The sequence below is a fragment of the Hypomesus nipponensis genome, chromosome 22 (genome assembly GCF_054491055.1).
Source record: "Hypomesus nipponensis isolate SF chromosome 22, ASM5449105v1, whole genome shotgun sequence".
Classification (NCBI taxonomy): Eukaryota; Metazoa; Chordata; class Actinopteri; order Osmeriformes; family Osmeridae; genus Hypomesus; species Hypomesus nipponensis.
The window spans coordinates 6386507-6400000 of record NC_140382.1 but is presented as its reverse complement, the minus strand read 5'-3'; the positions used below and the strand labels follow the sequence as shown (position 1 = coordinate 6400000).

Genomic DNA, 13494 nt, shown 5'->3' with positions numbered 1-13494 from the left:
TTTCTCTCTGTCTCTCTGTCTCAGGCTCAGGTCTGAAGAGACCGTACGAGGATGGACACATGGACGACAAGGACCTCATCAAGAAGATGAAGAGAAACCTGAGAAAAGGTCAGCACCCCCCCCCCTCCCCCCCGTGTGACCCCAGAATCATGGCTGGGTCCTTACATTTCCTATAGGCTACACAGGTTCTTCCATACTTCGTTATATTTTTCAGTGTCATATCTGTATTTTCAAAGGGTAACTTCATGCCCCAGTTTCAGCCACTTCATAAAGTCTTTGGCTGTTTTTTTCATTCATATTCATTTCGGGGCTTCCTCAAATACTCAAAGGGTCCTCTCTTACATGGACACAGCCAATGATCAGACACAGCCCCTCCCTGACATGTCAGAGTACCTCACAAATTGAATCAAATTTGAACCGCTAGAATTGAATTGAACCACTTGGGGCAATTTCATGTAAAACCAAATGATCAAATTAAACAGTTTGAATCAGGGGTTAACCCCAAAACAAGTTTTGGGTGTTTAGCTACTCTGTAAAGGACATTTTTGTCATCCATGTGTCTTCTTGTCTCCTGCTCTCCAGTCCTGGACAGCAAGGCGGTGGACTCCAACCAGCCCATGAACGCCTTGATGCGTCTCAACCAGATCCGGCCTGGTCTGCAGTACAAGCTGCTGTCCCAGTCAGGCCCCGTGCACGCCCCTGTCTTCACCATGTCCGTCGACGTGGACGGGACCGTGTACGAAGCCTCGGGGTCCTCCAAGAAGACAGCCAAGCTGCATGTCGCCGTCAAGGTGTGTGTGTGTGTTTGGGTTTGGGAGTGAATGTGTTGGTGAGGGAGAAATAGAGAGGAGAGTGAAGGAGCCAGGAGGAGATGACAAGAGGCAGAGAGAGAGAGGAAGAGAGAGAGGAAGAGAGAGAGAGGAAGAGAGAGAGGAAGAGAGAGAGAGGGATACTAAGAAGAGAGGAAAGGGATAGTTGAGGCTCTATCTGTGGTCAGATAAGGATAGACCCTTACTGTGTGTGTGTGTGTGTGTGTGTGTGTGTGTTGTGAGGAGAGTATAAGGCCTTCAAATCCATCTAATCCCAAAGTGGTGGCGGACAAAGAGGCTCTCTGAGCACAGAGCCTGGATAATCCTCTTTCCCCTCAGATAGCCATAAAAGGCCCTCCCTGTCTCAGTCTCTCTCTTTCCTCCTTCATATCAGTCTCTCTCTTTCTCTCTCTCTCTCTCTCTCTCTCTTCTCTCTCTCTCTCTCTCTCTCTTACTCTCTCTCTCTCTCTCTCTCTCTCTCTCTCTCTCTCTTCCTCTCCCTCTCTGTCTCCTTCTCTGTCTGCACGTCCTGCTTCCTTCCTCTCTTCTCTCCTTCTATTTCACTTCCTCTCGCTCCCAGCCCATGTCTCTCTCCCTCTGTTTATCTATCCAGCTGCAGCACAATTACAAATCTATCCAGGGCCCTTGTGCCGTCTGGAAGCCCCATCAGTTCACTGGGCCAGCTGTAGAGAGATGAACTCTAAGTGATGCCAGTGAAGTAATTTTGGTTATGGCATTAGCCATCTTACTCTTTCAGACTCTTACCATCTCTGACTGTCTGACTCTCTCGGACTCTGTCTCTGACTATCTGACTCTGTCTCTGACTCTCTCTGACTCTGACTCGGTCTCTGACTCTGTCTGACTCTTTCTCTGACTCTGTCTCTGGCTCTCTCTGACTCCCCAGGTCCTCCAGGCCATGGGTTACCCCACAGGCTTTGATGCTGACCTGGACTCCATGAGCGCTGATGAGAAGTCAGATGGGGAGGGGAAGAGCGAGACCTCCACACACTCAAGCAATAACACACCCCACTCTACAGACAACTCCAATACGCTGGAGGTGAGCGCACACACACACACACACACATCAATCATGCACACCACGGCCACAAACACTATCCTTTACTTTTGGTCTCTCGCGCACATTTCCCCTCATGACCCTCCCTCCTTCCTGCCTGTGTGTGTGTGTGTGTCCTGTATAGGTGAGAACTCAGGGTCCCATTCTGACAGCCAGTGGTAAGAACCCGGTCATGGAGCTGAACGAGAAGAGGCGAGGTCTGAAGTACGAGCTCATATCAGAGAGCGGAGGCAGCCATGACAAACGCTTCGTCATGGAGGTGAACACACACACACACACTCTGGTAGTCTGGTCTAGAGAGCAGGAGTGTTGCTGTCATTAAGTGTTGTACCTCCAGGGAAACCAGTGTTGCGGCACACCTCCATGACTTGGTGTGTGTGTGTGTGTGGCAGGTGGAGGTGGATGGTCAGAAGTTCAGAGGGGCGGGGCCTAATAAGAAGGTGGCAAAGGCGAGTGCTGCGCTGGCAGCGTTGGAGAAGCTGTTCTCAGGCCCTAACGCCCCCGGCAACAAAAAGAAGAAGATTATTCCCCAGGTGGGTCCGCGAGAATCAATACTGTTGATCAGTTCATTAGTTATCAATACCGTTGATCTGCCGGATTAGTAATCCTAACTGCTGATCCGTAATACCTTTTGTGTGGCTTTTGTATGTGTGCGCGTGTTCGGGTATGCACACTTGTGTGGTATGTGTGTATGTATGTGTGTGTACGTGTGTGTGTGTGTGTGTATGTGTGTGTGTGTGTGTGTGTGCAGACCAAGGGGGTCCTGGCGGCCGCTGCAGCAGCGTCAGCGGTAGCGGCCCAGGTGGCGAGAGGGCGGGGCCGAGCCGCCGCCGCCGCAGCCCTCACCAGGGGAGCCTTCGTCAGCGCGGCCGCCCCGGGATACGTCACTCCAGGTAGGGAGGGGTGGGGGTTGCGGTGTACCCACCTTCAGAGGAGTGGGTGTTTTTTATTGGGGGTGGTTGATTCATCCTAAGGTGTATGAGTGTGTGTGTGACAGTGTTTGGCTCTCCTACCTCCCCCCCCCCCCCCCCCAGGGTTCGGGACTCCATATGGATACACCCCTGCTGCTGCTGCCCCTGCCTATGGTAAGTCTCCCCCTCCTCCTCCTCACCCGCCCTCAGAGTCTAGGCTCACTTACCCTGCCCCTCCCCCTTTTACACACACACATCTGTTTAAGGCCCAAGTGAAAACTAGACCATGTCATCGAAAATTCTATCATTGGCTGGAATCTAAAAAGAAGAGAATAAGTGGTGAACCTATCATAACCTAGTGGTTCTTAGCTGCGGTCGGAGCAAGCCTTGCTGCGCTTCGCTAGAGTGTCCAATCGCTGCCCGCCTGTGTGCTTGTCCCCGCCCCCTCCTGCCATCCTGACTGGATGCCTGGCCTGGCAGTGTTGTCTGTTGTTTCCAGCCCTCTGAGACCCTGTTCACAACTCCCCCGAGAGACACACACACACACACACATTTACCCTTAGCAAGGCTACACAAACACCACCATGTGACATCTGATACATGGGATATGCATACTCTGTGTAGGATGTGTCAATACACATCCCACCGTGAGCTTTAAATACACTCATTCAACAATGAATCCCTCACACACATACAACCGCACACTTACACCAACCATCTCTCTCTCTCTCTCTCTCTATATATATATATATATATATATATACATACACTGACGCTTGAACAGACTGAGCCTTGTAAGCCTTGTATGGCGTGTCGTTTTGTGTGTGTGTGTAGTTTTGTGTGTGTGTGTGTAGCTTTAAGAGGCCATTCAAACCCACTGGCTCTGGGGGTCTTGAATGGGTCTTATGTTCAGGTGGAGACTACGTCCTGGTAGGGGGGGGGGGGGGGGGCTCCTACATACACCAACACATCCATATACACACACACTGTGTACAGTGTGTGTGTGTGTGTGTGTGTGTTGCGAGGGCTAGAGTGGGTATCAAGGCTGGAGACCCGGGGGAGCCCATCTGCTGCCATGCTGCTCCGAGCTGCTGCTTGTCTGTGCATCCAGGAGTCCATCGTCACACTCCAACCTCACCCCACACTGGACCACTGAAGCCCAATGATCACGTCACACGTGGAACAAAGGTCGCAGCTCAGTTCCAGTGTGGAGTGATGACTCATGAGGGGAGTGTGGTGGACATAGACCCTAAACCCTGGTGTTAGATGGAACCCTGGTGCTGGTTCTCCTGCTGGTATTGGTGTTGAGAAGGCCTTAAAGTCCCCTCAGAGGTTGTGGCCTTGTTTCGGCTCCTGTTGCTGCTTTGGGATTTCTGTTAGAAGGTTTAAAAGACAGAGAGACAATTTCTATACCACATAACAAGATTATTTTAGAACACATGCGGATAACATTCCACCACGCACAACTGGTTTAGAACACGACATTTGTAGAACACGTGACTAAAATGTAGCTAACTTGAAAGCTCTAAACACACTAGAGGATTTGGTAATACACAACCGATTAAAAAAACGATTGAACCTCGGCCTGACCAAGTAGATAAACTAACCTATGAACCAACCATCCCATATCTGGCCCCTCCCTTATATCCCCCTTCCCCCTAACACAACACCCCCCCATGCTAATCAATGCACACTGGAATCAGGCATGAAAAGGGATAGTTCTCCCTCTAACTCAACCCTTTAGACACAGCATAGACTGTCAAGACCCAGGGTAGCTCACCCGTGTCCTTAAGGGAAAGCTTGGTTCCTCCCTGCTCTGGCCCTGTCTCACCCGGAGTGCTCTTCTCCTGTTTCCTCTAGGTTTGCCCAAGAGAATGCTACTGTTGCCTTTCATGAAGGTGCCCACTATCCCCTACTCTTTCCCTCACTACTCCTTCTTTTAGAGCAGGGACGGGGGGACCCCCCCCCTCCCCCAAACACACCCCAACTTTTTATAGAAGGGAAACCCAGTCTGGTTTCTTATCCAGCGCTATCCAAACCAGGGGGCGGAAACTAAAGACTTGAGCAATTCAGAAGAAGATTTGTTAAAGTGCATTTTTGATTTGTATTTTATTTTCTAACTGTTTCCAACTTTTATGGATACAACTGCAGGTTGAAGTTCTTCAAAAAATGGAAAAAAAAAAAAAAACTTGAAGGATTTGTACTGTGAATTGTTACCTCATTCTTTGAATCTAAATTATATTATATCAGCCTTTTTTGTTATTGTTTTTTCCTTTATTGCCCTTTACTAGGAAAGGATTTAGGCTTTGCAATTTGACACATGCACATTCTCTGTACAAACAACTAGAGATGAGTGAAGGATGTATAGGTGTATAATCATACGAATGTGGACAAAATAAACGTTATCTCCTATAACAGCTGACTTGCCTGGTGTGTGACTAAAACTAGGGCTTCCAGTTAGTGGAAACAAGTCTATTAGCTAACCACCCTCTGATTGGCTGTGGCTAGAATATTTTCCAAGCTTCCTGCTACTTCCTGACAGGAAATATGTGCATGGACAGGAAGTTTGGGAACAGTAGAAGATAATAGACGAGCTGACAGTATAGTCTGGTTGGTACATTTAGAGCTAGAGGTTAACAAAGCACTGAAATGCATTAGGATGATTTCCCACACACACAGTCATAGCCTACTTCTTAGGTGGCTTTTAATATACCCATTTACAAACTATATAGTTGTAGTCCTGCACCTGTGTTTGGAAAAGTGTTTGGTGAGTGCTTGCTCATGCCCACACGGCTGCCTTGCCTGCCCTGATGGTGATGTAACCTGCACACATGCCTGACCCCTGACCCCTGACCCCTCACCTTTAGAAGGCACCTGTCCCTTTTCATTCAAATCACACGGTTGTTCTCTGAGCTGCTTAGTTGGCTGGTTCTGATCACCAGAAACCCTCCACCTGCCATAGTAGCTGACTAAACACTGGCCCACGATGGTTCCTATATCTGAGCCTACATACAGAACTCGGTTAGTTAGCTAGCAATAAACCAAAAGCAGACTTCAATTAGCTAGCTAGCAATAAACTAAAAGCAGACTTCAGTTAGCTAGCTAGCAATAAACCAAAAGCAGACTTCAGTTAGCTAGCTAGCAATAACCAAAAGCAGACTTCAGTTAGCTAGCTAGCAATAAACCAGCCACACTCGTAGCACCCGAGTGCCCCTATTATAGTCTACAGCATGCAGCGGACCATGCAGACATCACTACAGACTCACACACTGGAGAATCGAAAGCAGCAACAAGGGATCCATGGAGACTTGCTGCCTGATTTATGTAAATGTTGTCATTGTTATTGTTTATTTACTTTCTTGGTGTTTGTGTGTTTGTTGTTATTGTTTTGTTGAGTATGCCAGTGTCATTTGTGCAGTTTGTCCTCACCCATTGGCCAGCATCTTTCAGATGGCCAAAGAACCTTAATCCGCCCGTATAGTTTGGCCACAGCCGACTTTCAACAAAAGGCCAAATCCTTGAAAGATGTCCTAGCTCCTCCCCCTGCCCTCAAAACAGGCTCAAAGAGGCGCCAGAAGGCAGGCAGGCTTCAGTGCTAGCCAATGGGTGAGTCATGGTCATCTCCAAAGAGAGAGAATGCCTCAGAAGTCGGCATGGTTATGACTTTGAGGCGCAGGCGTTGGCTGAGAGATACCCTGTGGCTGATAAGCTAGGGGAGATGGGTTTGACAGGCAGAATCCTGCACTCATCATACCTGCACCCCCCCCGCCCTCACACAAACACACACACACACACACACACACACACTTTCTGTGTCACCTCACTCTCTCTCTCCCTGGTAGATGGAAGCCATTTTGTTGTACTACGCTCTCTCTTAAATCACACGTACTTGATTTGTCAGAGTTATGTACTAACCACATGGGCGTCTGTAAACTTGGAGGTTAGCTACACAATTTGATCATGTGATCTCTGACTTGATCTCAGACAATTGAGCTGTGAGTTTGTTTTCATCTCCAAATATACTTCTTTTTAAATGTTTCCATTTCTTTTGCTATCATTTGGGTTTGTAGGTAGTCCTAACAGTGCAACTTGAGTTGTTGATGTCTGTATTAACCTGATCCACCCAGTGCAATGAAAACCCCACATACAGTCCAGCCTGACAGAGCAGAGACCTCCAGAACAACAAATCTACCAGTTATTCTCTATGGAGAGTTTGGACCGCTGCCTCCTACTGACCCTCGCAGTAACTGCAGTCTCTCTCTCTCTCTCTCTCTGTCCTCTCCTCACTGTAGGTGGTCTTTTCATTGACAGTCCCTTTTACCAGCCTCGGACCATCGCTCCCTTTATAATACACTTGGGTCCTCAAGATCTCTTCTCTGACTTCTAGAACCATCAGGTTGTGTCTCTGTCTCTGTCTAAACCGGCCTAGTGACCCATCTGGACTCCCAGACCTCACCTGACCTGACATGATATTGCCAGTTTTGACCAGACTAGACAAAATCAATACCGAACTACACCAGACCAGTCCCAATTCGACCAGTCAACACCAGACCAGACCAGTCTATCCACCTCTCTGTATGTCTGTCTGTCCAACAGACAAATGTATAAAGCCCAAACCCAAATATCCCCACAAAGGAAACAGATTCCTGAAAAGCAATACTTTACATAGGTCTGACTTTTGGACTTCAGCTGCACCTAGAATCAGGCTGAAGGAACACCGGTCTTTCTTATATAGCAATACACCTGAACGTCTGGCTTCGATGCTTACTTGAGATGACGTGAATGTTCTATGGAGAATTATCCAACACGGCATTGCAATATATTCATTTTGATTGTATATTCTTCACTTTGTGTGTATGTACGGCTATACCATGAGTATATGCTTATATATGTATGGTATATGTTTCTATGATAAACATGTGTGTTGATGATATTATATAATGTACTTATGTAAATATAAGGTATATAATTATCGTTGGTATAAATTATTTTAGAATTACAAAGTTAAATGTACCTGTAATCTCACAATATAGCTTTCTTGAAGTTTTATATACACTGAGCAATCTAGTACTAGGACATGCAATATTGACCTTTGTTATTAAGCTGTGTTGAAAAGCTTAGTGATGCTTCCCCCCTCCCCCTCTTCCCTTCCTATCTTCTCAATGTCTCCTAAAATGGGCTTCTCTGAGCGCGCTCAGTGTCTCTGCTTGTACGACAGGCACTCCAGTCATCACACACCCATACGCACAAAAGCTTATGAATCATAAGTTATGATATACACCAGTTTACCTTCCTGTCTAAAAGCACATTTAGAAGTGCAGGGTGTTGCACTGACCCTCATGCTTGTATCCTACACCTCCAACTCTGTACCCCCAGCTCTGTATCCGGTACTTTCTAAAGCACAGTTTTGTTGTACATCTCCACCTGTTGCCCTACTGCAAGGCTGCAGAGTCGTGCAGCTCATCCCAGAGGAGAAGTCACACACACACACACACAGGGCTGGCTGGAACCAAATGCTAAAAAATCACCGACTAACTAATTAAGCTGTCTGTTCCATTACCCATGACTCCCCCCCCCCTCCTCTTCCCCCCTCCCCACAACAAGGATAAAATGATGAGAGGCCAGACAAAATACTTTAGAATCAAATACTTTTCGTATTCCCAATTTGGATAGACGTTCATTTGATAGTGTAGAGTAGTTAGACCTGATCCTCTCTGGTCTTGACATTGATATGACCGAAGACTGCCTATCTGCAGCTGCCGATGGCAGCCTTTCAAGCACACTCCTGTGTGTGTTGAAACGATAGAATGTGCACATCATGCAGGATATAAATATGTATTATTCTAAAGCAGACACGCACATATCTTTGTGCTTGTGAGCAGGAAGTCGAGTTCACTGCAGCCAAACCCTCGGAGGCTAAAGAAGAGAGACTGACAGTGAGGAAGAGAGAATAACCGTGAGCGGGAGACAGATGGAGGTGTTTGTTTCTCTATTCTGTGTCTGTTCTGACTCGGACTGATTCTGAGGTGGCCAGTGGACAGTCAGCTCTCTTTGAAAGCACAGGAGAATAGAATGTCATGGAGAGTCATAGAGAAGAGCACAATACAATAGAATACAGCTGTGTTTGTCCTGTACCAGTGACACGGTCCCAGGGTCACACAGTCACCGACGTGCATCTGACATCCGTTCCGTGTCCCAGAGACGCGTGTCTGCTCTGCTCGGCAGAGCGTTGCCATGGGAACCCTTCCGAACGTTTCAGAACACGTCCTCCAGAACGAGGCCAAGGACGTTCCACCAGTCCTCACTGGAGAGACCGATCATGGATACAGCTTATCTCCGGCTACTTGATCTCCCCTCTGTTGTCACCGTGGTTACTTTACACGGTAACTGCTCTTCCCATCTCCTAACTGTCTTGCAATGAGAAGCAGGCCTGTGTTGTGGAGCCAATTAGAATCAGTCGTGTGTGGTCTAGCCAGATAATTGTGTGTGGAATTACTGGTCAGGATGCTATAAGAATGGTGTGTTGGATTTTAATCTTCTTGGATGCCAGAGGTGCTTACGGACAGTGACCCAACACATCCTTGTGGTTTATTAAGTAGTCTAGGTGCTGTCATGGGAGCAATAGTTTGACAAGCATCCTTAAATCAATGTGGATTTTCAATCCACCCTGCTCCCCAAAGAGCTGTTTAATGATTGAGCTATGTAGAGACCCCCCTCTCCCTCCTCCCACCCCTCCTCCTCCCACACCTCCTCCTCCCCCTCCAACGCTCCAGCCAGCCAGACACTGGTCTAGAAAGACATAGCGGCCGCTCCCAGCCCAGACGGCATCTCCAGCTGGGTTTCTCATAGGAGACCTGGGAGATGACAAGACCAGGCACACTCAATATGGAACAGAACAATATTGACCAGGATTATAAGAGGGGGAAATGCTCTGAAGTCTGGGTGGTGGTTTGGAGACGTGATGTGAGTGTTGGAGCTGGGACTCGTTCCTGCTGGTGATAAATGGTGGACGAGTCCCTATTTCCCGCAATGTTCCTGGAAGGCAGGCTCCACTCTGGCACGAGATACAAGCACACAAACCCACACGAGCAATATACCTACTCCTACTCAGGGCTACCGGACACACACACCTCCCCTTGTCCTCATAATGACCACAGTTGAACACAAAAAGAAGCAGTGGTATGTTCTGCTCTGAGTGGGGTTCCCTGCCCACTGGATGATTGTGCTTAGCGCCTCAGCCTGTGTGTACACAGAGATACACAGAGATACACAGAGACAGAGTGGAAGCACAGGCTTCAGCTCCTCGCCGCCCTGCATCACGGTGCTTCAACACTTTACACAAGATGAAGACGCATGGCACTTCCTGAGAACTGCCGGCTTCTGAACTTTTAAATCTGCTGTTTCTCTCGGATGGAAAAGGGATGTGTGCGTATGAGAGAGAGAGAGAGAGAGAGGGAAAGTGAGACAGACAGAAGTACAGACCAGCACACCAGTTGAGTAGAAAGCTGGGGATTCAATCTGTGAGTATGTGTTGCTAAAATAGATCCTGGGGTCTCATTTCGTCCCTGGGAGGAAGTGCTGAACCGAAGGTTCTTTCCCGGCGTTTGACGCGACCCCTGCAGCACATAGCTCCACACTGATGAGTGGCGTGAGATGGGACACACAGGCATGAGGACCTCAGCACGGAGTCTCTCTGCTCTGGGAGGGGCCTGCCCAGCACAGCTCCTTGGGTTCGAGAATGTACACCGTTATCGTAGAACAGTAGAATGTATCTAATCATAGTGAGAGCTACAATATTAGCCTTTTCTGTAGAAACACATATGATAACATATATACAGATATATCATATTATCTCTATATATATAAATCTTTTGAACGGCTCCCCTGAGTCATTTTAGGGCACTTCCGCCTGTGTTGGGTTTGTTTACCTTCTTTTTCTCCCCTTTCTGACTTTGTTTGTTTGCCAGAGTGGCATCTGTTGAGTGATGGTCTTCTGTTCTGTTGTTTTTTCCTATTCTGTAAATAAAGTTGAATTTCAGCTGGATTCTGACGGAAGGAGGGAGGAAATTTGGTCAGAGTTGTGCGCCTGTTACGATGTGAAGTGTCTGATGATAACATTTGTCAATTTGATCTCGAGTTTATCCAGATAATCCTGTGTGAAGTGGTGTCTGTGCACCCATCGTATGAGCGAGCTGTGCTCGAAGAGAAGTCAATCGAAACGGCTTCAACGATAAACACAGACAGTAGATGTTTCCTAGCTGTGGTGTTCAACCTTTAGTAGCACTGCTACAGTGATCTGTGTGTCACTGTATTTCGCCATATTTTACGCTTGAAAATTACTATTAAAAAAGTGCTAAACCTCCCAAAGTAGTTCAGTTTTTTTTTCTGACTGTGAACGCATGCGGACACCCGTAGATTGTGTTGAGAGATTGTGTTGCATGATGTTTTCTGTGTTATGTGATTTCAAGATGTGTGTTTATAATGGGATAGTGAACTATGAGCTCAGCAACGTCAGCCGAGTGGATGGTGCCAGCGAGATACTTAACTAGGAGGAAGAGTGAGACGGCGGGTTCAGCCAATCAGCTGTCACTCACAATTAAAACGGCCTGGCTGATGATTGGCTCAGATGATCCGGTGACATCTCAAATATTCAACACCAGCAATAGACCACCTCCTCGATGATTACAGGGCCTGAGGCCTTCACTCACTCACACACACACACTCCCTCCTACTACGACGCTGACAGTTGTCCGCACAGATTACTGTTGACTCATCAGATCATTTAAACGTCTGTGGGATCAGGACTCCTGTTTCACCACATCATCAGCCTACAGACTGCATGAAGCCAGCAGGACATCTGCACACACACACACACACAGCCCTGCTCCTGGGTGCTGAGGCAAGGCGCTCTTGGAGAAGAGGATACCTCCAGGCAGCACCTGCGGTAACAAGAGCTGCATCACCAGCAAACGCTAACACACACTTGACTGTACCAGAGTTAGGTTACAACTCATCGCTTAGAATTGGTGTGTGTGTGTCTGTGTGTCTGTGTGTGCGAGAGAGATAAGAGAGGGAGAGCGTTTACCTCAACTATCTGCAGGGGTGTCAAGTTACCGCTGACAGCATGTCTTAGTACTGCTGACCCAACAGCATCAAGTTTACCCTGATAGGCTGACAGGGAAGCTGACCCTGATAGGCTGGGAGGGAGGCTGACCCTGATAGGCTGGGAGGGAGGCTGACCCTGATAGGCTGGGAGGGAGAGGTTACCAAGTAGGGAAGGAAGAGGAACACACACACAACCAGGAATCTGAGAAGGAGGATGTTTGAGGTGTGTCTCAATAGCGTAAAAACGATTATTCTCTCCTCCTTTCCCCTATTCTGGCAGCAGGAGATGGGCCCATGGAGATTAGGGAGTTACATTCACAGAAAACTGCAGGGGAGAACACCATGTGTAAATACATCAATGTATGCAGTGCTAGGGGAGAGAGACAAGGAGAGACATCCCCTTTGGAGAGTCCAGCCCTTGGTTGGTTGCTCTGTATTGACTTATTAGAATGCATGTGAGGCGATGCAACGATGGGTGTTCAGCTCTGCGTGCCCATCATGGGCAGCCCATCAACACACATACCATTACCTCATAGTCACCCCATCTTGTTCCTAACACCACCTTCCTCAGAGAAAATAAGTACGTCGTTTATGAAACCTCCCAGTTCTCTCCTCCCCCTCTCTCCTATTTATTGACTCCCCTCCATCTGGAGGAGTCATCAGCCTTATAGCCAGCAGGAGGTTCAGGCCTTCAACAGACTGCGTGACCAGGAGACACGGCTCCTCGTTTAGCCTGGAGTGGAGATGGCTGGCTGGCTGACTGGGTGGTTGGCTGAGGAAGCTTGACATCTTGCTACATGTCACTATCTCTGTCCCTTCCTGTCTCTAAGCAAAACAGAACACTGATTAGAAAGAGGCAGGATCGTGTGTCATTGTCTGGTGTGGGTGCGTTTGAGTGACAGAGGAACATGTTGGAAGGGGGCTTTATGTAAATCTCAAGTGCGCGCGCATTCCTCTTTTCAAACCTTTTCCAAATTACTTTTATGATAGTGCAGCTTGAGGTCATCAACATTCCGCCCGTGCCCCGCGGCCCCTGACGATTTGCTTTCTGTATTTATAGCGATGCATGTGCGCAGCGACCGGGCCGCAAGAAAGAGGAGGGTCAAAAGCGTGGTGCTGACGCTCGCTCTGTCTAGGTAAGAGGTTTCCCACACCTCGCGCCCGCATTGGAAATGCTGCCAACTTCTGTCCGAGGTGATAACTTTATGGTCTTTAAGGTAATAAACGCGCCGTAGGCTCAAAGCAAAGCCACAACGGCCCATACGCCCGTTAATTTTACGTAAAGAACAACTGTTAAACGCAAACAAAAATAGCCTAGCTCGTTGCTGAAGACTCAGCCACAAAAAGAAAGCATATCTCACACATCTCAAACAGAATGCCTCTGCAGTGACAAGTCCCTGGAGAAAGGCAACACAAAGGGATGGAAATAGAATGGAGTAAAGCAAACTGTTATTAGGGATGATATTCACAGGGGCATGAGCGGATGTTGGAATGAGTTGAAGTAGGATGTCAGGCTTATTGAAATGACATACACAAAAGTTTGTTTGCTTATACCAACAGACATCCCAAGCGGGTTGGAAAAAAACATCAAAAA

At 47.8% G+C, this 13494-nt stretch overlaps 1 protein-coding gene across 6 annotated transcripts in view; it reads left to right on the top strand.

Moving 5' to 3' along the window:
* strbp (spermatid perinuclear RNA binding protein) overlaps nt 1–11162 on the top strand; it is a 52377-nt gene extending 41215 nt beyond the window's left edge. For 4 of the 6 annotated variants that reach the window (XM_084686852.1, XM_084686854.1, XM_084686851.1 and 1 more), the window contains 8 exons: nt 25–108; nt 583–791; nt 1714–1866; nt 2009–2143; nt 2277–2417; nt 2636–2777; nt 2919–2969; nt 7088–11162. In XM_084686852.1, the coding sequence (XP_084542978.1) occupies nt 25–108; nt 583–791; nt 1714–1866; nt 2009–2143; nt 2277–2417; nt 2636–2777; nt 2919–2969; nt 7088–7182 (1010 nt within the window). In that variant the 3' untranslated portion in view covers nt 7183–11162. Of the gene's footprint in view, nt 1–24; nt 109–582; nt 792–1713; nt 1867–2008; nt 2144–2276; nt 2418–2635; nt 2778–2918; nt 2970–4655; nt 5215–7087 lie in introns of those variants that run through there. The other 2 variants (XM_084686856.1, XM_084686855.1) reach the window with 1 other exon arrangement.
* Nucleotides 11163–13494: the final 2332 nt, after the last annotated feature.